Source organism: Vipera ursinii, assembly GCF_947247035.1.
Source record: "Vipera ursinii genome assembly, chromosome: 1".
Classification (NCBI taxonomy): Eukaryota; Metazoa; Chordata; class Lepidosauria; order Squamata; family Viperidae; genus Vipera; species Vipera ursinii.
In genome coordinates, this window is record NC_139512.1 from 33028378 (window position 1) to 33055594 (window position 27217).

The 27217-nt window shown below is 36.3% G+C and overlaps 1 protein-coding gene across 2 annotated transcripts in view; it reads left to right on the forward strand.

Moving 5' to 3' along the window:
- The window catches only part of PPP1R13B (protein phosphatase 1 regulatory subunit 13B), a 64748-nt gene that overhangs the window by 34070 nt on the left and 3461 nt on the right, over positions 1-27217 (forward strand). Inside the window, exons 4-16 of one of the 2 annotated variants that reach the window (XM_083360009.1) lie at positions 1995-2059; positions 8311-8412; positions 9917-10091; positions 11450-11646; positions 13388-13552; positions 14611-14791; positions 17974-18075; positions 20809-20972; positions 21292-21793; positions 22894-23651; positions 24677-24814; positions 24905-25038; positions 25191-25357. In XM_083360009.1, coding sequence (XP_083216135.1) covers positions 1995-2059; positions 8311-8412; positions 9917-10091; positions 11450-11646; positions 13388-13552; positions 14611-14791; positions 17974-18075; positions 20809-20972; positions 21292-21793; positions 22894-23651; positions 24677-24814; positions 24905-25038; positions 25191-25357 — 2850 coding nt within the window. The remainder of the gene's footprint in view (positions 1-1994; positions 2060-8310; positions 8413-9916; positions 10092-11449; positions 11647-13387; positions 13553-14610; positions 14792-17973; positions 18076-20808; positions 20973-21291; positions 21794-22893; positions 23652-24676; positions 24815-24904; positions 25039-25190; positions 25358-27217) is intronic. The other variant, XM_083360010.1, reaches the window with a different exon arrangement.

Consider the following 27217-nt stretch of genomic DNA (forward strand, 5'->3'; position numbering starts at 1 on the left):
CCACCAAAGCTTTGGAAACCAGGTCTTGAAGCTGAGCACAGGAGGCCAGAACACTGTGCTGGTATTAAACACGGCAACCTTCTCCAAAAGAGCCCTGCCCCCTGTCTCTTGTTCATATTCCCGATGCCATCATGATTGCAGTGCCCTCCCCTATTATCTCCCCTCTCTCCCTGTCTTGCTTTTCTTCCCTATCCGAGCTGCCATCCATAAGGCACTGGAAGCCATCCACATCCAGCCTAAACAATAAAGACAAAACAAGTTCTGTTCAGGTTATGGCACTCACTACACCCACCTGACCAGGTCCTCCATCCAACCATCTTAACAATGCCTTCCTTCACAAAACTCTACAGTATCCTAAACCAAACTATCCTCTTTTACTCCCCTACCTGCTGCTGTTACCCAAGCAGCAAAGAAGCCATCCTCCAAAAAGGACTGAAAGGCAGCACCCCCAACCCATTCTTATCTCCCATATGAGGGTAGCAAGACAACTAGGCATAACCCGCACCTCCAGCTACCAAATCTTATAAAACCCCTGGTTCATACAAATGTTCTTAATTTTGTGTGTCAGCAACTTCAGTCCCAGGTATTCCTAGACAGGCAAGGGAATCTACTGAAATGGCTATTTTACAAGTGGCCACCTGAGCAGCAGTTGCAAGACACATGGCAGTCCTCCCACAGTTTCACTGCCTTGCTCCTGCTCTCACTCCCATAAACCACCTGGCCATGTGAACCCTCTACTCCACCGGGGACTGTAATGAACAGAACCCCATCCTGTGCCAGTTGAGCCTGTGTTTATATTCTCTGGGGCAGCAGACCCAACTAGCTAATCTGCTAATTTATTTCTGCTCATTCTACTGTGCTACTGAGTCCTCTGGTGTCTGTTCCACAGTTAGAGCAAAAGCACATATCCACAGCACCACTGAGCTTTACTTCATGCTCACCAAGGAGCCTCCATAATGGGGTAGCACCCCCGGACCCAATCTCACTTGGTTGCCAGCCAGGGAAATGTCAACGGGGCTCCACTGGCTTTCCAATCCCTTGGTCCATTGCCACCATACCAGCTCCCACTTTGTTAATTTACAAAATTATCAGAGATTGCATTTGAACAAAAGTCTGGCTGTTTAGGTCAGCGGCTTGTTTTTATAATCTTAGGCATACTGTTACTCTTCATGAAGATAAAGCAACCATGGCAAGCAAGTTGATACATAGAAAAGACTGGGCAGTGAATTCTTCACAGTGCCTGGTGGAAACTCAGGCTTAATAGAGTTTTGACATTCTCTTCTGTGAATAAAATGGTATGGCGGTTGGTGTAGTTTACAAATACGTATGCAGATAATCCTCAACTTTTGACCACAATTGAGCCCAAACTTTCTGTTGCTAAGCAAGACAGTTATTAAGTCAATTTTGGCCCATGTTATGACCTTTTTTGCCACATTTGTTAAGTGAATCACTACAGTTAAGTTAGTAACACGATTGTTAAGTGAATCTTGCTTCCCCATTGACTTTGCTTGTCAGAAGATCACAAAAGGTGATCATATGAACCATGTCAATACAACCATTATAAATATATGCCAGTTGTCAAGATAGCAAATTTTAATCATGTGATCATGGGGTTGCTGCATGTGAAAAACATTGAAATTAGCAGCAGTGGTGATAGGTTTTGTGGAAAGGTTATAGTGAATAAACGCTTTACCACTTTACCATCTTAGCTGTATAATTGTGGAAAACAACATAGAAATTATAACTCAGATAATGTCAATTCCAGTGGTTCTTTAGTTGTTATTGAACTGAGGTTCTATTGAGATGTAGAAAAACAAACCTCTGTATACCTAAAAAGATAGAAAACATTTTACTGTCCTCTTCAGCACCTAAAATTGTGCTGGCCAAATCCACACACAAGGTTGGGCATTATATTTAAATTGTCTAAATGTATACTAATGCTAAAAATAACTATTAAATGGGAAACCTAAATGTTATAATTGTGTTTTCCCCAGGACGTCAGACTCAAAATCATAGAAATGGAATCTCTATCCCTGTGGAGAAACGTACAGAAAATGGGGTATGTGGCAAATGGCATATTAAAAGTATATGTATTTTCAAGTTGATTTGTATTTTTAAACCGGGAATTTTGGCATCCTCGAGTGAGTTTCATAGTTAAGACAGAAATAAACAAAGTAAAATAAAGTAACATAAAATAACAACCAACATTTTGTAAGAGTGCGATATTTTGTGTGATTTTGGTAATTTCACTTCTGGAATCTTCTACAGTCTACTGTGTTTTGTGTTTTGAATTTAAATCCACAGTCAAGTGTAAAAAAGGAACTAGCTTAAACTTCTCCATTTAATATGAAAAGGACAATGCATTAAGCTAATTAGACCTGACAACTGATGTGATCTTGTCATGATAAGGCTTCTCACTGCTGGCAAAATCCACTAGACTTTTTCATTCATTGATTTCTGATGAATGCTCAGAGGCAGATCTCCATATTGAAAAAGGATTTGGGCAAGAGGAGAAGGGGACTTTTGTTTTTGATTGAAGAAGGTACAAGACCACCTGAGATTTATTAGATCTATACAAACTGAGGATGAGAACTTATTTCTTATGAGATTTGGAACTTATTGACCAACTTAGCTTGTAAATAGTGGATTTACAATTAATATTAGCAATAAGCATTTGATTATTGTTTTAGTAATCATACTTAGCTGTGAAAATAAATGGTGAAATAGAAGAAATAGTACTACAATTTTTATTATATTTACATTTGGAATTGTACAGATTTCTTATGGAACATTGTCAACAATTTAGCTGAAAAAGAAATAATGTTGTTTTGAAAATATGTGAGGCTTGTAAATGCTTTATAATGCCTGCAGCATTAAATTTAATCTTATGCTGTTTTGAATGTCTGTTTTCTGAGATTGTGTCACCTTCATAAACATTGCATTAACCACAATGTTGGAAAAACAAAAATAAAGTAAAGCCTATGGTATTTCAGAATCTTTTAATGAGCCTTAATCATCGCAGGTTAGAGCATATCAAACTAGAATGGCTTTGTTTCCTCTTTAAACATACAGAAAAATCCAGTTTCACAAGTCACAAGTCACAATTAAAAGGAATAGTATTTATTTATAGTGCTTAATGAAACATTTCTATTATTCATAATTGCTTTTGACTGATGAATTATAGTAAATACAACATTCATATTTTGGTTTGCTGTTCTTTCCAGTTTCATTAAAAGGAGAATGGAAACCATTTCATCACTGAGCAGTCTTCAGTTTGTAGTAACTTTTGTATATTTCACAGTGAACCAATGTGCAGTCAGTATATCTTTTTTCTATTTGCTATAAAATTAGATTAAATTTCTTACAACTTTGGAACTGATTATCGGTTATTAAAGAGAAAAATGCATTACATGTTTTGAAATATTTGTCACAAAACCAATTCATGTTCTTTTAAATGGTTCATTAAGAAGTACAGTCTGATATACAGAGGAAGTGACAAGAAAAATATTCAAGATTACTTTGTTTTGATTCTCTTTGGTATAAAAGGGGGGGTAGAGTTTGGGGATTTCAAAGTTCTATTAAAATACCCTATCCAGTTGAGTTTCTGTTGCTCTTGTGTTGTTTTGTCCTGGCCTATCTGGCAGAGCTGAAAGTATCATTATTCTCTATTCTGGGGGTTCCCAACCTGGTGAAAGAGGGACGCGGTGGCTCAGTGGGTTAGGACGCTGAGCCTGTGGATCAGAAGGTTGGCAGTTTGGCGGGTCGAATCCCAAATGCCGCATAACAGAGTGAGCCCCTGTTACTCATCCCAGCTTCTGCCAACCTAGCAGTTCGAAAGCACGTAAAAATGCAAGTAGAAAAATAGGGACCACTACGGTGGGAAAGTAACAGCGTTCCGTGCGCCTTTGGCGTCTAGTCATGCCGGCCACATGACCACGGAGACGTCCTCGGACAAGCGCTGGCTCTTCGGCTATGAAACGGAGATGAGCACCGGCCCCTAGAGTCGGAAACGACTAGCACGCATGTGCGGGGGAACCTTTACCTTTACCTAAAAATATCAGAGAAATGCTATGCTCCTATGAAGTGCAAAACATTTCTTCTGAATCATTTTTGAAGTACACAAAGCCCTGATAAATGACACTAGATCATTAGATAAATGACACTAGATCATTAGATAGCAAGCTTTATCTTCACTGTTGGATTTCTGTATCCAAATATGTTCCCTTTTTATCTAGATTTAGTCAATCTATTTTTGCCATAAAACTAAGTTATTGCTATTGTAAAATTTACATTTTCCTTCCCAAATGGATTCAGTGAGATGAAACAATTGACCTGGCAATAATAGTATGTTAGTTTCAACTGGCTATTAAGTAACAATAGCAAGGGTTATGCATCACACAAAATCCAAACTTTGTAACTACACATATTAACATAACATGTGAATTTAACCTACTAATATGGGTTTTCTAATTCAGAGCTCCCCAAACTTTCTGAGTTGGCGGCCTGGAGGCACTTTAGGAATTCTAGTATGGCATGTCCTACTGGTCCCCTGTATTACCTTATCTTCCCAGCACCTTCCTTTTTTTTTAGCCATTGTTGTCTCTGATAAGTCTCAAATTAAGCATATCTATCCTCATTTTTTCGTTGTCTTCCTTCTCCTCTATCCCTTTCTCATTTGTCTATCTTCTTTTCCACCGTCCCAACAAACCAATCCTGCATAGATCAAAATATTTCTTTTCATTGTATGAATAAATAAAAAGCAAGTCCATTGCATTCTGGACATGAAACATCAAAATCATGCACATTTGGGTTTCAGTTTGGACAGACAAAATCAGCTGTTCCATACATGGATTATTTTACAGATCTATATAACAGATTTTAAACAGATATGAAAACACTTATCTTCAAGATTCCAGTCTGCAATTTATTTGGTACATGTGTTTCTTCATATACCGCTGCAGTGACCAAAATTTGAAGATTACAGGTTGATAAGCACGATCACATGCCAGGGAACTATATATTATCATATTTCTGCTTCACAGTTTTTTAAGACTGATGCTTCTAATACTGGTGTGCATAGAAACTTAACTTTGGGAGTTAAGTGTATATCAGCTGATCATTTTTAAATAAGTGAAGATAATAAAGCATATGGGCACTTTTGTTGAATAACATAATCATTTTAATTATGATATCTAACTTTATTTCTGCATCTTTGTCACTGGGATATGATAGAACTAAAAATAAAGTGAGACTTCACTCTCCATGTTTTCAGTAGATGATACTTTGCTCTAAACGATTCCTCAGATGTAAGAAGTTGAAGTATAAATAGTATGTTTTTATAGAAGTTTTTAATTTATAGGTTAGTATGGGTCAGAACTATATTTGAACCAGTTCTATTTTAAGGCAGCATTTCTCACTTAATAAAAAGAAGCCAATAGTTTGTTAGAAAGTGAAGCTCAAAATGAATTTTTGGAATGTGTGGGAGTAGTTATCTATGTATGAACATTGGAAATGCATTATTATTATATTATTTTCAGTGAGTTCCACAAGTGTGTCTTACATGTGATAGGCTCAGGTTTGTTTTGAAAAATAAATGATGTCATTCAGAGAACAACTATATAAGTAGTATGAGTACAATATTTAGTTATTTGAGCTCTCAGAGTTTAACAGGATTAGAAATATTTACTATTGTTTTCTTTGAGCTTTGTTTTCTAATAGAGGACTTTGGATTAGGAGAATTTGAGATATTTTTCAGCCATTTTATCTGAATTGTAACTGAATTAAAAAGAATTAGAATTAAAATCTTGAATCCTTTTCAGGAAAACTTGTATTACTTGAGAACAAATTTATTATGAACTTATTTAATTTTCAAAGACTTAGCTGCCCTACTTTGATGAGCCAAACATACTGGTTCTGATCTTCAAAATTGCAGCTCTGAAGCTGAGCGTCTTTCTTGTTCTTCTACAACCTTCTTTTTCTCATGAAGAAAGAGGAAACAGCCAAGCATAATGCTACAGGTTTAAACCTTTGTTGTTGTTATTTCTGTTTTGTTCATATACCAATCCAGAATAGTCACTGATGGTAAAGATTTGTCTAAATACGTAGAAAGTATATTTGTGTGTAAAAGGTTATTGTCATTATTTGCTGTTACCATTGTTGATAGAAGGTGAAATGCTATATTTTGGAGATCTGTTATTTTTAGCCTTTCAGTATTATGGAATGTATGCACTTAACTGTAATATTTTGGGGGGAAAACTAAATTAAACTTTCTTTAATGTCTTACTGATTTTTGTATGAGAAGTTGAGTTGGAACTATATCCTAGTCATAAGTTAAACTTTTTCTTAAGGTGTCTGTGCAAAAAAACATATACCTTATTGAAAGAGTTCAGGACATGGCTCAATAGATCTGGACAGAAGTAACTTTCTTTTTACTGGCTAGCGTTTTTATTTCCCTCAGCCTTTTTGTATTTTTTGTAGTTCAGATTCATGGATTTTGATATGCTTTATCAAATGTTGTAATATTTAAGCCATTAGGATTATGATGCATTCTTTTGAAGACTGACTTTCAGTAATTGAAAGCTACATTGTTTTATTATGCACAATTATTTGATGGTAAAATATTTGTGGTGATACTGTTCAACTGTGAAAAATAAAATAAGGTAATGAAAAAACATGTGCATTCATTAATCATGATACCATACTAATGTCAGATAATTTTGTTTGGTAGGCAGACCAGGCTAGCTTGAAATTCAGTCTAAAAATGGTAGAAATTCAACATTATTAATAGAGAAGAAAAATGAGTCTTCTGCTTTTTTACATGAAATTGTAAAAAGAGAAATATTTACTTAGTAAATGTGTGATTTATTTATTTTTTAAAAATTAGTATGTTTTCCACTAATCAAAAAATGAAGCAACTTGATAACAGCAGCACGGTTACTGGTAGGACAATATTGGAAGAAGGATAGTTTGCCTACTATAGAAGAATGGGTACTTAAGGTATCAAATCTTGCAGAAATGTCTAAGATTTCTGCTTATTTGAAGGAGCACTCGCAAGAAATATATATTTCAGTTTGGAGGAGATGGATAGATTATATTCAGAATAAAAATGGGACTAAAAAGTTCCATTTAGCTTATGAGTAGATTTTAGATTGTTATTAATCTGAATTGATATATGTTTAAGTTATTATTATTATGTTTTTAATAATTTGAATGTATTTATGCTAAAGGGGAGTTAAAGCACATTATGAATTTGGTTAATTTTATAATGGATAATCTTAGTTAGAATACGATTATTATATTTATAATCCTGTATTCAGCTCTGGGAAGTGGGGGGGGGAAAGGGGGGTGGTTTGGGGTGGGTGGGTTTTGGGGATATGTATTGTAAAAATTTTTTTGTAAAACTCTTTAATAATAAAAAATCAATGTGTGTTTGCTACAAATTTCATATTTTATAACCACAGAGTAGTATTATCATTTTTGCTATTTTTCTGTTAGTGGTATAAAGTACTAGACAACTATGAACCATTGGGTCATCCTTTCAGATATATTTCATTATAAAAACAACAAAACGGAATGACAAAACGTGGACAAAGAAGCAATGGGAGTGGGAGTGACTTCCAACTTCCTGCTGGCTTCCCTATAGACTTTGCTTGTGGGAAGCTTGCAGGGAGCTTTGGAAATCACAGTCGCATGACTGCGGCTAACCATGGTGACACTGCAAATACAAATGATGTGAAGATCCTTGAAATTTCAATTACATAGGAGTAATGGGACTCAGATTTTGCATGTGTTTCAAGTTATCAGATTTGAGGTACTTCAGAAAGGTTTGTGCAATGATGCACAGTTGGACTATTTAAAAGTTACAAACAGACCTGAAGAGTTTTAATAACACCCAGATTTTTTGTAAACCAATAATTTCTGTGCAGCATCTGATGTTACAATATACTGTATATATACAGTATGTGAAATGTTTAAATATTTATTATTGGGTTTTTTAATTTGGGGGTTTTCTTTTTAGGATTGTTCTAGGATTTTTTTTAGTAATTTACTGGTTTTTGTGTATTTTATAGTTGATTGTCTACTTTTTGCTAAACCTTGATGTGTTAGGTAGGTAAAAGCTATATTTGGTTTCAGGAAGCCAAATTTTCAAACATATTTCATATGTAATGTATATGTGTCATTTTGGAGCTCTGTTTTTTCTTGAGAACAAGTAATAAATTATAGCTTGCTTTTAATTTATTTCCACTGAAATTGTGTTATTATGTCTCTAGTGCTCTTCCTTTTTTACAATTGATCTTTTTTCCTTTATAGGTTGGAAATCCACGTGTTGAACTCACACTGTCAGAACTTCAGGATATGGCTGCTAGGCAGCAACAGCAAATTGAAAATCAGCAGCAAATGTTGGTTGCCAAGGTAAACTTCTATCAGACTTTGAAAATATACTCTCTAGAAGATTTTTTAAATCTGAGCAATACAGAAAATGATGTAATCAAGAATTGCTGCAATTCAATACTCTTTTTCCTTGCTTAAAATGCTGCTACAAGCGAACATCTGAAACTGACCTTATATTATACTCTTGAAATAAAAGAGGATTGGATTCTTAGTGAAGGTAGCATAGTTGGTAATAAGTGCACCAATGCAGCAAAAATGGCCAGGATATTTTATAAGGCAGCAGTTGAAACACAACAGACATTTTATAGCTAGTTTTTGTTTTGTTTTATCAATAGTTCTTTGGTGGTAGTATGGCTTAAATTGCCCAGACTATTTATTTCATGTCTGAGAATTAACACCTCTGGTTCGTCCTCTTTTTTCTTTTGGCTGGACAAGTTTCATCTGTTTATTTGAGCTCAAAGATTTAGTATGGATGCTTTTAAATTAAGCATGGAATGCTCTGTGAATGTCAAGAATGATAAGAGTTTCCAAAGGTTTTGGAATAGAGGGATATATGAATAGGGATTATAAGAATAGAGAGATATGAGATTCCACTCTCCATTTTTTGGAATCATAAATAAATAGTTAAATTGCACCAATTGATTTCAGACTAATTAAATAAAAATAAAAATATATAATTACCAGTAGTATACGGTTTTAAACATGCTCATAGTACAACTAGACATGAATAGCATGTTCAGTTCTGGTGCAGAAAGAACAACCTATATTATGAAGGGATTGTAATGAATCCTCAGTGAGCAAAGATTATGGCATATTTAGTTCAGAAAAGGAGTAAATAAGTGAACATAATTGATATGTTAAAAATTGTTCATGGTATAGGCTATTTGTCTGAACAGGGCTGTATTTTATGTATTAAAATTCCCAAAAAACCCCTTCCAATTGTAACATAATTGATATATACTTTCATATTGCAGTATTTTAGCATAGGTTACTGAAAATATCTGCCGATTAGAGGATAGAAATGAATTTTAGTTTTTGTTTTGTGTGATAACAAAAAAGTGCTATGAGAAAAAAAGGAAGCATTTCCTGCATTTGTTCAGTTTATAGTCTGTGATTCTAAAGAAGTGATATTTATCTTGCTTCTGATCTCCTTATCTTTATTTGTTTGTAATCCTATGATAGTCACTGTTTCCTTTAGGAAGTTGTGTAATGGAGTGTTGGGACCAGTTTTTCAGTGGAAGGAAGCATGTTCGAGTAGCAGGAAGTATGCATTACAGGAAACTTGCAACTATGTTGGAATGAATAATTCACTTCAATTCTTAAAAGTGTATATGAGGTTTGATCTTCTTACAGGTTTGACAGGGAGTTATTTGTTTCTAGACTCAAAAGGAAAAAGATCAGCAGGCAAGAAAGCTGTTAACTAATTTAAAGACTGGCTGTCTCAACATGCTTTTAATACTAAGAGACTGGTAATATTTTTCTAAAAATAAGACAGCGTGATTACATGTTGTACTTGTTTTGATAGGAACAACGTTTGCGTTATCTCAAGCAACAAGAACGCCGTCAGCAACAGTCTGTGTCTGAGAGTGAAAAGCTTCAGAAACTTAAAGAACGAGTAGAGACCCAAGAGACCAAGCTGAAAAAAATCCGTGCCATGAGGGGGCAGGTGGACTACAGCAAAATTATGAATGGCAATTTGTGTATGAGTAATTTCTCTCCATTTCTGGAATGCTTGTTACTTGACTTTTTTGATCCAGTATTTGATTTAGAGATAGTCATGCACCGAGATGCATGTCAAACTACTGTGGTACTTCAAATATGGAAAAACAATCATCTGAGCCATTTTGAACATGGAAGCCATTTCTGCTATTACACTTTTATTTTCCACCCCCCTCCATTTTTCATGATAGAGAGAACAACTGCTATATCAGAAGATAGCCAGGTTCACCTTGCTTTTCAGCACGCTGTGAGCACACACTTGATTAAGAATGAAATATAAAAGTTCATGTGTAGTTAAAACTGTTAAACTTGGTATGAATTGTCTGAGCAATGTAAGGCATTTATATATTTCAGTAAGCCAGGATTTTTTTTAAAAAAAAATGTGGCCTATTATGTGAGCTGTAATGATCTAGTTTGCATATAGCTCACCATGATGGAGATCCGACAGTCTTCCATCCTTTTAATCTTCCAGAAGGCACCCAATCTTGGCTCTTCCCACAGGTGCTGAGATAGGCTGAGGTCATAGTTCGATTTTAAAATGGGTAACTTTACAAATGTTTTAAATACAGTAAATTAAATAAATATAGTTCTGATACATTATAGATGTACATACCCTGCTTATTCAAAAAAGAAAGCACATGATCAATCATATTCAAATCAGAAGAGTTATTCAGTATTAATATTTTCAATTTTTACTGTTTTTAGAGAATTTCTTAATACTATTTCTTTCAAACATATTTACAAATGCATACACTGATTTTCTTAAGCCCTTAAGTATAAATGCAGGCTTGTTTGTTTATGACATTTATTAGGCTGGTTGTGACATAGTCAGCATCCTACGCTTTGAACATAGAGCTGGACTGTGTGATTTAGGGTTTAAGTTTTCATGTCAATATTCTTAGCATCTCACATTTGACCCTTAATGCTTATAAGTCCTGATTATAGGGAACAGAAATAAATTGGACTATTTGTGTATTTAGGGATCAGAAAACTTATGGCATGAGAATACTATAATGAACGTCTGTCAAATTACAGTTTCTACATTTCTCATTCTTATTTTGCTCATAGAAATATAATACAAACCAATAAAGGATGATATTTGTAGCTCTGGGTTGACATGAGGAATCCTTGGTTCTCTTTGAGCTTGGTTGTTTTCTTGCAGATGTTTCATTACCCAAAGTAGGTAATATCATCAGTGCTAGTCTGCAAAAAACTGCAAGAAAACAACCAAGCTCAGAGACCACCAAATGCAAAGATTGCAAGCATATAATTCTAAAGTGTTGCATGTAATCTCTGATACTCATTGATAATTCTTTTTTTATTTTTATTTTAATTGTAGCTACTGAAATTGAACATATCAGCGCCATGTTCCAGGAGAAGCAACAAGAATTACAAGCTGCAGTGTTAAAAGTGGACCAGCTTACTCAACAATTAGAAGACCTAAGAAAAGGGAAATTGAATGGGTTCCAGTCTTATAATGGACAGATGACAGGACCTGCAGCTATAGAATTAAAAAAATTATATCAAGAGCTACAGGTAAATAATTATTAGCAGAAGTGTAGCCTTTTTTCTAGCTCCTTTGGTCTTTTAAAAGTCACACATTTCTCTATAGCAAAATAAAACAAAAATAGAGAATCCATCAAAGTTGAACAGTACCCATCACTATGTTCACTACTAGTTCAGCCATAGACCATTTATTGGGTAACTCCCACAGATAATATTTGAGTTATGAGCACAATTGGGGCCAAAATTTCCATCATTGAACAATTTCGTCATAAAGTGTAATGGCAGTCTTGATTGCCATTCTACCCCAAAGACCACTTGACTAATTAAGCAAGGACATCAAGCAAGCTGCAACATGGGGAGAGGCAGGAGGAGTTCCAGGCAAGGAGACTGATGGGTGAGAGCTACAGGTGGGCAGGTGAGTGGGCTCTACAGAATGAGGTCATGAGAAAAAGTGCTGGGAATGATTTGCAGACTCCCGCTGGCTTGTGGGAAACCACTTTGGAAGATCACAAATGGAATCGTGGGATGGAATACTGCAACTGTTGCAATTGCAAGCCAGTTGCCAGACATCCAAATCACAATCACATGACCCCAGAGACACTGCAATGACCACAATTCTGAGAACCAGTCTTAAGACCCCCTCATTCAGCACTGACATAACTTTGAATGGTTCTTGAATTAGTGGGCATAACCGGAGGACTCCTTGTATCTCTGATAGTTTCTCCCATTCCACTAGATATAATAGGATGGGCATATTCAGGTCCCTTCTATGAAACTGTTATCTTGTAGAAATGAAAAGGTGTGCTTCTATGTCACAGTGCTTGCCCTGTTGATTGGGCACTGCCTCTTCCTGAGGTTTAGATGATCTCATGTGTCTTGGCCTTACAGAAAAGGCTGTTAAACTAGGTTTTTTTTTTCTCCACATGTCAGGGCCAGCATATTAGGAAACTTATTAGCTCCACTTATTTTTCAGAATGTGTTCCCCAGAATTTCATTTAAAGGCCATCTAAGGCTTTTGATCTAAAATCGTCAGTGAGACACAAGGATATAAGTTTAATATATATAGGAAAATGTGCAATGTATGCTTGCTACAAATTGCTTTTCTGGAGAAACCACAGGTCTTCAAATTAGGGGAAAAGGAGACTAGTCTAAAATTACTTTAAATCCTGTTATAACATGCCTTTCTGCTCCTCCGTATATTCAGATCAAAAATAAGCAGAGAATAAGATGGGAAATTACACGCCAGCACTTTTCTGCTCACTCTGAAATGAGCTGAACAGTAGCAGTAAGACAATAGATCTGGAATGAGCTTCTTGATATTAGCTCACACAATTTAGGTAGTATTCTGTCTTTGTCTGACTAGCTTAAAACCACACATATAGATTATTTTTGGCTTTTGTACATCAGACATATAGATTTCTAGCTCGGCAAAGATTGGTCTGCATGGGCAGACCATCTGATGGGATTTTATCTCCCTGCATAGATACCCTTTAAATGAATGAAATCCCCTTACTTTTCTCTCAGTTCCTGAAAAAGAAGGTTTAGGTTTGGGTGTCTTAAACAATAGTCTCTTACCAAACCACTGAGTTTCAGCAATTTCTGAGATACACATGAACTACTGTCATTTCATTTTTTTTAAAACGAAACAAATTTCATACATGCATGTTTAGATCTTGTCTGGTGGATCTTAATTCTTTTCACATTAAAGATCTGAGAAATTTGGGTCAACTTTGAATGATAATTATGATTATTATTATTTTTTAAAAAATAGATTCGCAACAGGCTTAATCAAGAACAGAATACTAAACTTCAGCAACAGAAAGAACTTTTGAACAAACGTAACATGGAAGTGGCTATGATGGACAAACGAATCAATGAGCTACGCGAGCGCCTGTACAAGAAAAAAGTTGAGGCACGTCAAAAAGAAAACATCCCTGTAAGATAAACTATTAAAAGGGCCACATTTCAGTGAGTTCTGTAAAGCCCAATGAAATTCCATTTTTATGCAGCTGTAACATTCTAATATCTTGGAAATACTCTTTTAAGTTAGTGAGAAATGTATAACTTTTTAAAATATCTATTCATACCACACACGTGTGATTAAAAACGTGTTAAATGTGCTGGCAAATCTGGTGTTTATTTTTAGTATTACATAAAAGATTTGCAATCAGTTGCAATACTATGAAACACATGACAATTTAGAGACAATGCTCTGTAATCTGAAAAATACTAATTCTTGCACATAGCGCTCTTATAATTAGAACAGTAAAATAGAAATTGTATTTACTTTTTTATTAAATGTACTTGCCACCCATCTTGCCAAAGGAGAAATGATCTCCTCCTCCTCTCTTGATTTTCCTATCAGCTACCTATTAATATTTCTAGCCACATCCTTCTTGCTTAAAACCAGTAGAATGTGAGCGGGAAACGTCTGACCATCTATATCAGGGGTGTCAAACTGGCAGCCCGCAGGCCGGATGTGTCACGCGCAGGCCACTCCCATCCCCACTATGCAAAGGCAAAAAAAATGTGATACATCACGTGACTTAATCGAGTTTGACACCCATGATCTATATCTTGCTGAACCACAATTTGCAGAACCTTCAGCTGTTGTGGCAATCATGAGAGAAATCTATCAGGAGTGCTTTTGTAACGTATAAAAGGCTACAGTTTCTTCAAACTTGCAAATGGAAGAAAATGGATTATATCTGAGATAATGTCTGATCATTCTTTCTATATTGAAGTAGACAGTGAATGATTTAAGGTTTCCAGAAGTGAAGGCATTAATATTAAGCAATAAAAATTATAAAGATGTGCCTGCCTTTATTATAAAATCATTTAAAAAAACATGCTATCTCTTAAAATGTCCAATATGATTGAGATGAAGGAAGTGGAGTAGACGGCACTAATTACTTTTGAGCTTCAATGAAGCAGTTCTAGCTTCTATTTTTAAAAATGCATATTAACCCAACTTTTGGTTTGTTATTTTTTTAGTTAAATCGGATAAATGGAACGTCCTCCCCACAGTCATCATTGAATGCTTCAGGCAGAGTTGCAGCAGTTGGGCCATACATTCAGGTTCCTAGCTCCAACAATTATGCTGTACCACTTGACCCAGTAAAACCACAGTCCCTCACAATTACTACTAGCACAACTCATGGAAGGTCCAAATCTGGTAAGTAGCTCTTATTGATTCTACTTCTTTTGTGCAGAGGGAGTTGATAAAGGAGTATTTCTTTCAGATGGCCCTCTATCTCTTGGGATAAAATATTGAAATAAAACAAAATGGCCCCTGCAACTTTCTTTGATTTTAATAATCTTGAGATAAATATCTGTCTCATATTTCTATTTGGTATCTCTATGGATTTTCTAGATGTGCAGTATTATGCAATTCTGCTATGAAACGTTAATTGCAAGAAGCATAGAATTAAAAACTTTAAACATGAATATTTTTTCAAAAACAGTAAGATTGCTGTTCAGTCATGTCTATATTTATGCATAAGCTTGTTTAAAGTTAACCTTTTTTTCTCCAGTAAATCAAAAACAATTTCTGAAAAGATTATATACTAAGTATCATTCAGAATATATCACATGTCACATTTTTGTCCCTGTAATTTCTGGGGTGGGATTGTTTTTTTTTTCTTTTTACCTGTCTCTTATCATTTATTTTTGAATTTTTATCCATAACCTGTTCTTTCTCTTCTTTTAATTTGTGAGCATATCTAATTATTTACTATAGTTACAAACTATAGTTATGGTAGATAAACTCCAGGACTATAGAAGATTTCTGATTTAAACATTATAATTGTATTGTATTGTATTCTCTTATATCAGACATGTCAAACACAAGGCCCGGGGGGGGGGCAGATTCAGCCTGCAAAGTGGTTTCATGTGGCCCGCGAAGCCATCCTGGAAACAGTAAGGGAATGGCCCCCACTGCCTTGGCCCTGGCCCAGAGACCCTCCTCCTGCCAGAGACCCTCAGATCTGTCCCACTCCTGCCCAGGCCTCCATAGGCACCCTTGATGCAAACAATGTAGAGTTGGCCATGCCCACCCAGTAGGCCATACGCACTCTAGCCACACCCACCCAGTAGGCCACGCCCACCCAGTCCATACCCAACCGGCCCCCTGAGGGCAACCGCAATGCTGATGCGGCCAATGAAATTGAGTTTGACACCCCTGTCTTATATCTTCAATCTGCTACACGCAATATTCACTCAGCATCTATTTGTTCTAAAATTGTGCATTGTGAATTTGTAAATTATTGACAAATTAAGAAATTCTAATTTTAATATGGATATGTGAAGTTTTATATACAGATACACGTTAAACAGAAAAGAATATTTAGAAGTTTTGTAATATCCACCTGTGTATTTTAGATAAATGTGTATATGAGTTTTTGGGAGGAGGAAAGAAAAGAGAATGATTCAGATATTTCAGTGATTAGCAAACCTTAATACTCTCTTTATATATCTAGAAGAAACAGAATAGCTTGTTAACATTAACGGATTCAGCTTTCAAAATACTGGGGGTAATCTCTGTCTCCAAAGAAACATGAATACATGCGTTGTTCATCTCAAAAAATGCTTTTTCAAAAGGCAACTGGACTGTTTTTTCCTTGAGGAAGAAGAACAAAACGTTTTGTTTCTCATCCAAGAAATAAAATGTTTTGTTCTTCTTCCTCAAGGAAAAAACAGTCCAGTTGTCTTTTGAAAAATCACTTTTGAGACACTTTTGGGACTTGGATGATTGAGATCTCCGTAGACATGCATTGTTCATCCTACCTTTACTTATATGCTCTGCTGTGTTCAAGCTAAACAAATGATGTAATTTTAGGAATGTTTTAAACTTTTTGTAAACCCTAGATGCCTTTCTAACTAGAATAGTTTGGGGATTTTTTTTAAAAAAAATAATTAAATCAGGAATAAAAGAAAGTTCATACTTCCATTCTTGATCTCAGTTATGAATTCCACTGGTAGTTTCAGAAAGCAGGTCACCCATACCAAAGGACAAAGAAAAATAAAGTTTTCAAGTAAAATTTGTGGTTTTTTGGAAGCAGTGCAAAAGGGCTCTGTCATTGTCTTCTAGGATATTTTCCTCAACTTCTTAATCTAGTTATAACCGTTAGAATTTCTGGTAGTGTCTTCTAATCTAGTAATAATGAAGTTTTAACATTTTGAGGTTGACCATCTGTTGCCACATAACTGGGCATCAATAGGGCAAACTATTTTTCAAACTGAAAAGGCCTTGAAACTGCTTTGTCTTAGGTTTATTGTGTGTGACTATGTGCATATGTCTTGCATGTTATGTGTGAATCGTCCCATTTGGCACATTCAACAAAAGAAACTCCCGGCTCTTTAGGATGACCAAGAGTGTAGCTTTATTGAAAAATCCGTCTAGGCACAGCAGAAGCAAAGTCAGTTCTGGGAGTTTCCCGCAAATGCCCACATAGGTAAAACTCCTTTTTCCCCTCCAGGCCACCCACAGTTCAGAGTTTACCAATTGAGTTCAGTTCTTTTGTTTTGGTAAAAACTGTCTGTGCCACTCAAACATTCTTCATAACTTGACCTTGGCGGATAACATCTTGCTGGCAACAGAAGGCTGGAGTGCATTCCACAGCCTCCCCCTTCCCTTAGGAATTCACCACCCTTCTCCTGTCACTGGCAAACTGCAAGCAAAGGCAGGCAACTATGGAGTCAAGTTTGACATTATGAAAATGAGGAAAAAATTCTCATAACTATTACTTTAATTTTTTTTCATATAATTAAATTAAAACCTGGAACTACACCAGTATATAGCTTGTATTTGAATATATTGGATATTACGCTCTGTAGTTTATGGAATGCAGAAATAACTGACTTGATTCATCTTTTAACATTCAGTCATTTTTTGCAGTAGGTATTCTGCTCTTGTGTCTTGCTAATAGGTCTTGGAATTTTAGTAAAAAAACAACACATACTCCACAAGCCAGAATTCTGCCTTGTCTCTATCCTACATTTTAATATATATTCTGATATTGACTATGAAACTTTCCAAGGCAGATTTTAAACTATAGATTGAGGTCACTTCTTTTAGATATGTGTTTAAATTAAAGCAATCTTGTCAGCATAATTTATTTATATTTATTGTATACATTCATATACAGTATTTGACTCCAGAAATTGATTTCAGGGTGGCTTATAATCCTATGTGAGATTTTTTTACCTGTGAAAAAAGGTCTTTAAATATGGAACATACTTCCTCATATTAGGCAGCCAGGCATGAAGTCAAGGTGATTGTTGTTGTAATGGTGGGGCGAGGGGGGGGGGGGTTGAGTGGGTAGAGAAAGTTGATTTTCTGATTCTTTGTACTACTAGATGATGGTAATAGGTGGTCATGGACTGTATCAGACCTTGATGTCAGACCTGAATGCAGCTCTACATGGTATCCAAGAAACAAAACTAATCAGTTTTGGAAATGTATGTTTTACAAACCATAATATATTTAAACCAAATATATTCTTCAATGATTTTTAACTCTCCAATCAAAAATCAAGTCATTTTATTCTCAACTGATTACTTTTCAGCATGCTAAATTTGAATATAAATCTGTAACTTTTAAAATTCTAATATAAATTGTAATATATTGTTATTCCATTTTTTGCATTCTAGTCAGCTTCTTGAAAGGTTTATGTTTCTGAGAAGAGATTTAATTAAAATAGGATTTCTGAGAAGAGATTTAATTAAAATAAGATTATTTAGTAATTGATAATATGAACATTGGGTGATTGAGTAGAGGATCACAAAATGGATATTTAATGACACAGATTGAAAATCATGCTCATGCGTATGTATGGGAGAAAAATGTAGTTATTGTCAGACTATCAAAACTAAAAAAATACATATTTTAATGGTATAGAATTTCTCTGCAGTAATGCTACATTCTCATTTATTAACTAAAAAGTATGGCTTATTCCAGCTTTAATTTAAATAAGTTAAATTAAGACACAGAATGGTATATTCTAAGTTTCATCTTCAGCAGAATATTTTCCTGGAATTCAAATACAGTAGCATGAATAAGTTTGTGAGCAATGGTGAATATGGGAGTTGCTTGTTTTTAGAATAGAATGTTTATCCCAAACATACCCTTCAATCTCTGTGTGTATGTGCATGGTCTTGCACAAGCTGAGTATACTGTTTCTTCTGCTTCTTTGCACAGTTTTTTTTTCTCCTTAGTAATATAATAAGTTATTAAACTTGCATGCTGCTGATTCGGGCACTCACAACAAAGACATTACAGTAAAACCGATAAAAGATAAAGATAGAAGTTAAACATGGCAAGTGTGACAGACAAATGGAATGAAGCAAGAGGTCTCCTTCTCTTCTTCCCCAAAGGTCTGAGTGAAGAGCTGGGCCTTCATGGCTCTTCTAATAACATCCTAAGACTGACAAAGGACCAATCACGACTATAATTTTGTAACAAAGAATCAGAAAAATTATATGAAACAACTTAGATTCAAGTTAATTAACATTAAAAAGGTAAAGGTAAAGGTTCCCCCACACATGCGTGCTAGTCGTTTCCGACTCTAGGGGCCAGTGCTCATCTCCGTTTCAAAGCCGAAGAGCCAGCGCTTGTCCGAGGACGTCTCCGTGGTCATGTGGCCAGCATGACTAGACGCCAAAGGTGCACAGAACGCTGTTACCATCCCACCATAGTGGTCCCTATTTTTCTACTTGCATTTTTACGTGCTTTCGAACTGCTAGGTTGGCAGAAGCTGGGACGAGTAACAGGCGCTCACTCTGTTACGCGGCACTCGGGATTCGACCTGCCAAACTGCCAACCTTCTGATCGACAAGCTCAGCGTCCTAACCCACTGAGCCACCGCGTCCCTACTAATTAACATTAATTAACATTAATATCCCTTAATTTAGTATTATTATTAAGTAAAGGGTTATTTGGAGCAGATAGCATACAATAATTCTATCATATGCTGTTGTTGAAATCCTCTCCTAAACATTTACAATTAAAAAGGAGAGTCTTTTATATTTGGCTATAGCATGACTTGCTACTCCTACATGAGTATTGTACTACATATAATTAATTACATGTTTGGGAAATTCTTGCAATTACTATTTTATTAGATTCAATTTAGATTCCATGAACAGAATTTTTTCCTTATTTTTTTCTCAGCACAAAATCATGATTGAAAAAATTAGGGAGCCCTGCTTTTGGCCTATCAAACTAAAAATAGGTAGAAATTTAAGGCAGAAATTCTTAATGAACTTAATATGCTTAGACATTTTTAATGCCATTAAATATTTTCATAATCATAATAGTAAAGTTGGAAGGGACCTTGGAGGTCATCTAGTCCAACCCCCTGCTCAGGCAGGAAACCCTATACCATTTCAGACATATGGCTGTCCAGTCTCTTTTTAAAAACTTCCAGTGTTGGAGCATTTACAACTTCTGGTGGCAGGTTGTTCCACTGGTTAGTTGTTCTAACTGTCAGGAAGTTTCTCCTTAGTTCTAGGTTGCTTCTCTCCTTGACTAGTTTCCATCCGTTGCTTCTTGTCCTGCCTTCGGGCGCTTTGGAGAATAGCTTGACTCCCTCTTCTTTGTGGCAACCCCTGAGATACTGGAACACTGCTATCATGTCACTCCTAGTCCTTCTCTTCATTAAACTAGACATACCCAATTCCAGCAGCCGTTCCTTATAATGATAATCCTTATAATTTTGATAATTCTGTTTTAACTAATTTCTAATTGTAGAATTAATGTCATGGGCCTTATTTAAATTGCATTCTTAATTAAGCAGAAATTGTGCAATTCATTGTGCAAAACCACTGATTATAAATGCATTGACTGTTTTGTCCCTTTTAAGAAATGACCATAGGAGAGAATTTCAACATGTATAGCTGATTATGATAAGAGTTGCTTTTTTATCAGCTATTAATATGCTTCAGAAACTGTGTCTTCTGAATGTAGCCATTTTAAATAAGTAGTTATTTTCACATGGATATGTTATAGCCTCTTGTAATTTGATCATGGTATGGAATAGAACAGTGCATAAATAATGAACCTTTAGAATTAAAAGTACACCTGTTTTTTGACTTCTCTATTATTACTTTTATTTCCTTAATGTAATTTTTTTTCTAGATCTGTTTGATTTATTCCACAAGCATATCTTTAATGAAACTTTCCTTTCTTTCAAGCTAATGATGGAACATGGCCTGCACTTAAACAAACTACTGTGGTAAAACCACCACACCTCTCTAATACAGACTGGAAGGAATCAAACATGGATGCAAATTTAAAACAAGGAACTATATCCAGTCAACCTTTGTCGTCTTCAGGATTAGGAAGTACTGATAAACTGGTGGGTTTTCCTTCCTTCCTTCCTTCCTTCCTTCCTTCCTTCCTTCCTTCCTTCCTTCCTTCCTCCCTCCCTCCCTCCCTCCCTCCCTTCCTCCCTCCCTCCCTCCCTCCCTCCCTCCCTCTTGCTTCACATAATATTAAAATTTTTATTGCTTGTACAACTTGGTACAGAATCTATACAACTCATTTGTTAAAATGTTATACTATGGAGCTCCTTGGCAAAATTTTATGCATCTTGTTATTAGATTTATATTTCAGTTACCTAGTTTTCCGTGTGGAATAGAGCAGTCTAACCAGCCTTTTAAAACGTTTTTTCCTAGAGTCTTGATGTGGGCAAAATGCCACCAACTATTCCTGGTGTAAATAAACAGTTGCCTCAAAACTATGGGACCTATCCAAGCTCTGTTCCTTCAGGACCAGGTTCCACTAATTCCTTGGAAAGACGAAAAGATGGCAGCCTGCCAAGGCCTAGTTCTACAGCAGTGAACCGGCAAAGACCTATTCCTTTACCGCCCACAAGTGGCATTCACCAACCAAGTTCTTCACAGCAGATACAGCAGAGAATATCTGTGCCTCCAAGTCCAACATACCAACCTTCTAATGCACCATTATTTCCAGGCGGTGATAGCAGGCCTGATCTCCCTTTAACAGTGGCCATTAGGCCTTTCTTAGCTGAAAAAGGTTCAAGACCCCAGTCTCCTAGGAAAGGGCCTCAAACTGTGAATTCAAGTTCCATATATTCAGTCTATCTGCAGCAAGCAACTCCACCAAAGAACTATCAACAAGCTGTGTATAGTACGCTAAATAAGTCAGTTAAAGCAGGTAGAATAATTTTATGCTACTTTTTCTGGCTATGCTTTAGAAGTTGCAACCCTTTAGGAATCAGACTTGGTTTGTTTAACAGTTTAATAAATGTGAACAGTGATTCTGAGATGTATATCAAAAAGAGATAAGATATGCACGTATGTCTGTATATAGTGGGGTCCTTGGTTCTCTCTGAGCTTGTTTTCTTGTAGACATTTCCAAACTAAGTAACATTTTAAAATTTATTTATATGTCACCTTTATTATTTTTACAAATAACTCAAAGTGGCAAACATATCCACACAACTGTGTGAGGCGAGTTTGGCTGAGAAAGTCACCCAGCTGGCTATCATGCCTGAGGTGGGATTAGAACTCAGTCTCCTGCTTTCGAGCCTGGTGCCTTAACCCAGGGGTCTTCAAACTCGGCTCTTTTATGACTTGTGGACTTCAACTGTCAGAATTCCTCAGCCAGCGTGCCTGGCTGAGGAATTCTGGGAGTTGAAGTTCACAAGTTATAAAAGGGCCAAGTTTGAAGACCCCTGCCTTAACCACTAGGCCAAACTGGCTCTATTAGTGCTAGTAGGGAGTGGAGTTTCTTCTCATTTCAGTGTATGAATATATGAAATAAAAAGACATTTTAATGTCTCTGTATATATGAGATAAAAAGCCTTGGTGAGACTTAGTTTAATTTAAAAGAGCATAAAAAGAAAGATCTAGAATGAACTAGGATTAAAATGTATCTTGACCCTCAAGGGGAGAAAAGAAATGATTTCTCTCATTCACACTTCTAAAAAGCACTTAACCTTTGGTGTGATTATTTGTTGTGATTCCTGCTTAAAATATGTCTTATCTCTGTTTATGTGCCTGTTGCGGGGGGGGGGGGGGCCCTAAAATAAATCAAACATGGGAAATAATCAGACATGTTTGGCCTTATAATTTCTTTCTCTTTGGGATACTTCAATTTCTGAAGATTGTAGAAGGGATTGGAGAGTTATATATGTGTATTAGGAAATTTTACAAAGTCAACCACTGGCATAAGTAATTTTGATTTTTTTCATTTAAAATTATATATAATTCTATTTTACTTTTAACTGTCCCTCTCTTACCTTTTCTTCTCAGTCTATGGGAAACCTGTTGTACAGTCTGGCTCAACATCTCCTTCACCGCTTCCCTTCCTTCAAGGCTCTTTGCCTGCCAGTACATCACAGTCTCAAGCACCAAATGATATGAGTGAAAAAGATCAAGAGCAGGAAATCACTCCATCCTCTGGTGATAACAGTAATGTAGAAAACATTCCTCGTCCTCTCAGTCCAACAAAGCTCACTCCTATTGTTCATTCACCCCTTCGTTACCAAAGTGATGCTGACCTTGAAGCTCTTCGCAGGAAACTTGCCAATGCTCCTAGGCCTTTGAAGAAGCGAAGTTCTATCACAGAGCCAGAGGGCCCCAGTGGACCAAATATTCAAAAACTCTTATACCAGCGCTTTAATACCTTGGCAGGAGGAATAGAAAGTGCCCCTTTTTATGAGCCAAGTAACTCGCAAGATTTCATCGGTACCTTGGCAGATGTTGATAATGGAAATATGAACACTAATGGCAATGTTGAGGATCCAGTTGCAGTACCTTCTACAGTTCCTCTTGCTGATGAGCCTTCATCAGATGCTAACGATAATGAACTACCTTCTCCTGCAACTGAGGAGTTGATCAGTGTAGAAACTATAAATCAAATTCCTGAGACAACTGAGGATGATAACAACAACCCTGCTGTGGCTCCTCCTGTTGAGCGGCCTCCTAGTCCAATACCCATGGGCAGTTCCCCAGATGATGAAGAAGTGCAGGTGCTACCTGTTCTTCCTCCTACACCTCTGCTTCCTGTGGTAAGTTACAGAAAAACAGGAATAACATATTTAAAAAACATATTTTTAATAAATGTGTTTTTAATTTGTTAATGCTTGTATCATTTTAAGCCATATGTCCTTTCTATAGCAAACTTCTCCAGTGGTGACTTAACATGTGGCTTGGAAGGCTGAAAGGATATTTCATCAGTCAAATAATGTTGGCTTGCTACAGCTTAACAATATTCCTATTTCGGCATCCTTAAATAGGTTGACATGAAGTCTAGAAGTTTGCTGATGAGCCGTATCTGTCTTTTGTGAGTCATAAATTAGAGGCCATACTTCAAAACTTTCTGTTGTGGGTTTAAGTTCCACAATCCAATCATAACCAGCAAAAGTGGGTCATACCAATAACTCAACACATTTTTAAGCAGGAGAGAGAGAGAAATATAATAAAAAGCTGAGTCTCTCTGTAGTGATTGAAGATTATTAAGATCCTAGAATAGCCCAAGTAGATTTTCAATTATGTTGAGAGACTATGGGGTAATGATTTTAAGGTAAAGGTAAAGGTTCCCCCGCACTTGCGTGCTAGTCGTTTCCGACTCTAGGGGCCGGTGCTCATCTCCGTTTCAAAGCCGAAGAGCCAGCGCTTGTCCGAGGACGTCTCCGTGGTCATGTGGCCGGCATGACTAGACGCCAAAGGCGCACGGAACGCTGTTACCTTCCCACCGGAGCGGTCCCTATTTTATATGATTTTATACATACTTAAAAGAAGGTAAAGATCAAGTTGGAATACATCTTGTATTTGTTCTTGTTCATTTCTAGGTTCTGGCAGATTAGAAATGAAAATTAAATCTTAATTAGCTCATGGATAATGAGATAGTGAGTTGAGCGGTATATAAATTCAACAATGAAGAATGAGATAGCTCTGGATAGCGAGATATATAAATTTAATATATTTAATGATATATAAATTTAATAAATACATAAAATAAAATTTGGATTTCGATAAATTGAATATTATCACAATAAAGTAATTTAAAGATAACTCTCACAATGTTGTTCAGACGAAAAGGACCAACCTGAAGAAACCAGACTCGGAGAGAACTGGTCATACCTTGCGGGTAAAGTTCAATCCCTTGGCCCTGCTGTTGGATGCCTCACTAGAGGGAGAATTTGATCTAGTGCAAAGGATCATATATGAGGTAAGCTTGGAAATAGGATCAAATTCATCAGCTTTGTTTAATAAATAAACAAATGTATATTTCATGTAGTCATGCCTGCTTCTTTCCTAGGTGGATGATCCCAGCAAACCTAACGATGAAGGAATCACCCCCCTGCACAATGCAGTTTGTGCTGGCCATCACCACATAGTTAAATTTTTGTTGGATTTTGGGGTCAACGTTAATGCAGCAGACAGTGATGGATGGTATGGTATTAATATGGTATATTAATAACCCTTCTAACAATTGGGGAAGAAAAACTAGCAGCCAGATGCTAGTTGGTTTCATCTTAGCATATATATTTATATCCTTTATTTCCTTTATTTATATTGATTTTCCAGTGTCTACTTTGTTTCAGGACTCCTTTGCATTGTGCTGCCAGTTGCAACAGTGTTCACCTCTGTAAGCTGCTTGTTGAATCTGGAGCAGCAATTTTTGCTTCAACTATAAGTGATATAGAAACTGCAGCAGATAAATGTGAGGAGATGGAAGAAGGATATATTCAGTGTTCCCAGTTCCTATATGGTAGGTTTCAATGTTTCCCTGTAGAATTTGAAGATTCATAACTTAAATAATGTATCTTCTCAGCTCATTTCAAGATAGTATTTATATTAGTACAAAAATATTTATTTTGAATATTTGTGTACAGACATATTTTCATGAACAGTACTCTTTCTTATCTGAATTTGATTGTGTAAATGGAGAGATGAGAAACCTAAGTTCACTTGCCATCTGTCCCAATCTGTGCCCTTCAGATGTTAAGATTGCAGTACAACCCCCACAATATTGTCATATGAAGAAAGCTTTTGTTTAGATTGGTCACTATAACAGTTGGTAGGAATAATAGTTCCTCCTCCTTTGCTCAGTACTTTGACTGGTGTTTAAGATTTCAGGTACCTGCCACTTTAAAATATCACCTTTACATAGTATGGCCAGTGGATAGACAGGACTTACTTATGCAAGTATTATGTCAGTATGTGGGAGGGCTTAAATGAGAATGGAGAAATTATAAAGCAGATGGATATATTCTTTTCCCATATTCATTTCTATCTTTGAGGGAGTTTGGCTGTAAAGAAATAGGAAATATAGTCTTTTTACTGGAAATGAGATCTGATGAGATCTGATTTTAGGAGACATTTACTTTGCTCTCATCACTGGGCTGTATTTTTAAGACTTATCCGGGTTAGAAACAACTGCATCAAAGAAAGATCATTGGAATTCACTTCTCCAATCAATAGAAATTTCTTCTCTGGGCACCAAAGTATTTGCACTATATAATACAAATATGCACTAATCGGTGCTTTTATTGTAAAACAAAAAGGTGCCGGAACTCACACATCATACAACCCGCCTTGTCTACCCTACAAGGTTCCATCCAAAAAAGGTGCCAGAATTCCATTCTGAGCGTTCTGTGACAAAGCCCTGGCACTAATCATGCCAAGTATTAAGGGAAGAGGTGGGTTCTTTAGAGCAGCAGTCCCCAACCTTTCTACCTCTGTGGACCAGTAGAGATGGTGGGAAGGAAGACAGGATGGTTCTGCACAAATGGAGCTTTGAACGTGTGTGCATCCACTGTTTGCACAAATGGAGTTTCATGTGTTCATCCACTCGCCTTTTCTTTTTTTGCCTTTTACTCAAGTGCTCTTGATTTCTTAGCAATTTTTGATACTATCAATCACAGTATCCTTCTGGACCAACTGCAGGGTTTCCAGTGAGTATTGATGGAGACCATATTTTTAGCCCTTCATATGTGGGGATCCTTTCCCCTCCCTTCCCATTTAGCATCTACATAAAGCCACTGGATAAGAGCTTCTGCCATTTGGGGGTTCAGTATTACCTAGCTCTGCATCTCAACTCTGAGATGCATAGTTGAGGCTATCAGTGTACTCAGTTTCTGGAAGCTGATCAGGTCTGGAAGGTGGAGAATAGACTTCATTCAATCCTGATTAGACATAGTGACCATTATAGATGTTGGCTGGAACTGCATTTCTCCATTCAAGACTGGTGTGCAACTTAGGGTCCTTCTGAAATTATAACTACTGTTCAAGTAGCAGGTGGATTATTACAATGTAATCATGGGGCTGTGCTTGAAGATCACCTGGAAATCACAGCTGCTTCAAATATGGAATAGGGTATAAATAACTGAAAGAATGCTTGTCTCCATTTCTGCACAATTAGGATATTTCAGCAGAGCGGTTGTATTCCAGGTCCCCTACATTAAACCTCTTCTTGAGGGCCAAAGGAAACAAGATACCAATGTTTAAAAATGATTTTTATTGTTTATTTTTTACTGCCAAGAGTCAGTTGGAGTTTATACATCACCCAGAGTCCATTAGAGTTGAGGATTTAATAAAGTCAAATAAATGAATAAATAATGCTGCTGTT